Source organism: Haplochromis burtoni, unplaced genomic scaffold (genome assembly GCF_018398535.1).
Source record: "Haplochromis burtoni strain Fernald_Lab_line unplaced genomic scaffold, NCSU_Asbu1 Contig_327, whole genome shotgun sequence".
Taxonomy (NCBI): domain Eukaryota; kingdom Metazoa; phylum Chordata; class Actinopteri; order Cichliformes; family Cichlidae; genus Haplochromis; species Haplochromis burtoni.
This window is the reverse complement of record NW_024582688.1, coordinates 590652-593455: the sequence shown is the minus strand read 5'-3', so window position 1 is coordinate 593455 and position 2804 is coordinate 590652. Positions and strand designations below refer to the sequence as shown.

Genomic DNA, 2804 nt, shown 5'->3' with positions numbered 1-2804 from the left:
GTAACAGGAAACTTGGTAACTACCCTGGGATATTTGTAGCGGACGCTTCATTTTTATACCAATAGGTGGCAGTGTGAGACCATGGTTTGGCCTGTTGTTAGCAGCCTGAAGCGCATGCTCCGCGCTGTTTTCTCAAAATGGCGGAGTATTCAGGAAACGGCAAGCCACGTCTCCCTGTCTGATCATTTCTCTCCTGTTTACAGGTTCGTATCGTGCCCGAAATAGAATATAATAGCAATCACATCCATTATATAGCATAGACTAACCATTACGGTTGGAAAGTGAAAGCGTACAACATTGTGTAGTACAGTAAATTACACTTTTGTAAGTATTTGTTTACGGCTTTAGCAGCATGCTAAGGTTAGCATGTTAGTTTGGGTCGCACATTGGGTCGCACACCTCCTATGCTCTGTGATATTAGTGATCGGCTCCACCGTTATTCTGTATTGTTTTAGTATCTTGTTTCTGCCATAAAGTGTTTCCGTGAATTCAGTGCACATGTCGAGATGGTGCTGATTATACCATTCTTTCAAGCTAGTTGAGATTTATAGATTTGTCTTGTTGGAATTCATTTTGAACCAAGTCTTACAAGAAAATTCATCATGTTTATAACATTGGGATGTGTTATGGAGAATGTGTGTGTGAGCTATGTTAAGAATAAGTAAATACACAGTTGTAATACTGTAAAAGTAATGAAAGGAGTGCATAATTGTGAATTTGAATAAAAAATGGCGGAGTATTCAGGAAACGGCAAGCCACGTCTCCCTGTCTGATCATTTCTCTCCTGTTTACAGGACACATATATAGCTGTCTACAGGTGCTGCCACCCGGTACCTGTAACAGTTTTCTGGGGGCTCGTCCGGGATCAGTCCTGCCTTTGAGGCTGGGAGCTGATCCAGTAATACCGGTACTTTGGGCCAAGAGTGGCAAGAAAACACCAACAACTCCAGTCTGCTGGTTGTTACCTACACCTGCTGCTGCCTGATGGAGAATAGATGCAACTGATTGTGCAGGAAATGCATTGGCCATGTGTCACAACTAGTGCAATGGACAAGAAGTAAGGAAAAAAAGACAAATAAGGACTGCTTGGTGCTGCTTGGTGCTGCTTGGTGCTCGGACCATCGCCCATCAAGGCAAAAACTGTACGAAAGCTGACATTGTGTGACCCACTGCAAGGGATAGGGAAGCAACCATGGCGGAAGATGAGAGGAGGAGCTTGGTGTGGGCCATCAAGAAAGACCTTCTCACCCTCTCTGCTGATGAACTGTTCCAGATTGCCAAGTCTCTGGGTCCAGTGCCAGGAGTGGATCAGTCTTGCCTTAAGTCAGGGGATGAAGACAGCTGCTTCGAGTACATCAGTGGTTTCATGTGCAGTAAGGCTTTATTAGAGTCAGAAGATCAGGGCATGTCACACTTATTGTCACTGAAAGATGTTGTTGATGCTGTTACCCAGGGTCATGTTTCTGATTTGCAGATACAGGCTGCCACTGGTAATGATTCATGTGATCTATGTCCAAATGCTCAGCCTCATGATGTCAGTGTTGAAGTGAGTCCAACTAATGCAATGTTTTTAGAAGATGGTCATAATAGTGGTACAGAAGTAACTGACAGTGTGACCCAGAATACCAGCTCTACTGCTGTTTCCCAACGTGATATAGAACTACAAAAAATACTCTTCAGTTACGAAGAGCTCTCTAAGAAAATTAAACAGTACATGCCCACATCAGGTTCTCAACTCACCTCTCAGACACCATCACAGGCTCATTGTAGAAGCACACCACACAATGACAGCTTAGCTGAAACTCAAGCGCCCATGAGACATGACAAGGTGGTGTCCCTAAGAGACTTGTCTTACCTCCATCGCAGGGAGTTTAAGATTCACGGGGGCCAGATTGGAGACCAGGGATCAGACATCAGTTATAACAGCATCTGCCGCCAGATTGAAGAGGGTCTCAAAGAACAGTTTAATGATGCCGAAATTGTGAGGGCTGTCATGAGAGTTATCAAACCTGGTAATTTCAAAGACATGCTAATGAACAAGGATGAACTGACAGTAGAGGAGCTTAAAGACTTCCTCCATTCTCACCTTGGTGAGCAAAACAACACAGAACTCTTCCAGGAACTCATGTGCACCAAACAAAGTGACAGTGAGACACCACAACAGTTTCTGTATCGAGTCATAGGTCTCAAACAAAAGATCTTGCTCACCTCGAAGCATACCAACTCAGATGTAAAGTACTCAGCCAGTACAGTTCAGGATGTATTTCTTCATACTGTGTATCATGGACTGGGCCACAAACATAGTGACATTCGTAGAGAGTTAAAACCACTCCTTGCAGATGCCAATGTCACAGATGAGGCTATCCTTAAGCAAATGAAGAAAGTAATGAGTGATGAAAGTGAAAGACAGCGTCGTCTAGGATCAGTCACCCGTCAGAGAAACACCAATGTGCACAGCACACAAGTTGAGATTAACGGTATGCAGTGTCCTGTATTGAAAGAGGAAAATGCAGGAAAAAGACCTAAGGTGGATATGATCCAGCAGCTGTCAGAGAAACTGGAAAAACTTGCAAGCATTGTTGAACAAATGACACAGTCACTACAAATAACAGCTGAACAGAGCAGCCAGTACAAGAAAATCAAAACCGATCACCACAGAGAAAGAAAGTATGGCTGTGAAAAGTGCATAGAACAAGACCGCCCCGACTGTCCCCACTGTTTTCACTGTGGTGAGGAAGGCCACCGCGCAGTTGGCTGCATGAAGAAAACAATACGTCAGGGAAACGGGAGCCGGTCCCTGTCAC

The 2804-nt window shown here is 44.3% G+C and overlaps 1 protein-coding gene across 1 annotated transcript in view; it reads left to right on the top strand.

The window, feature by feature from the left end:
- The first annotated feature begins 10 nt into the window (after positions 1-10).
- Positions 11-2804, top strand: part of LOC121815841 — a 5431-nt gene continuing 2637 nt past the window's right edge. The window contains exons 1-2 of the mRNA XM_042228502.1: positions 11-203; positions 795-2799. Of these exons, the coding sequence (XP_042084436.1) occupies positions 1193-2799 (1607 nt within the window). The 5' untranslated portion in view covers positions 11-203; positions 795-1192. The remainder of the gene's footprint in view (positions 204-794; positions 2800-2804) is intronic.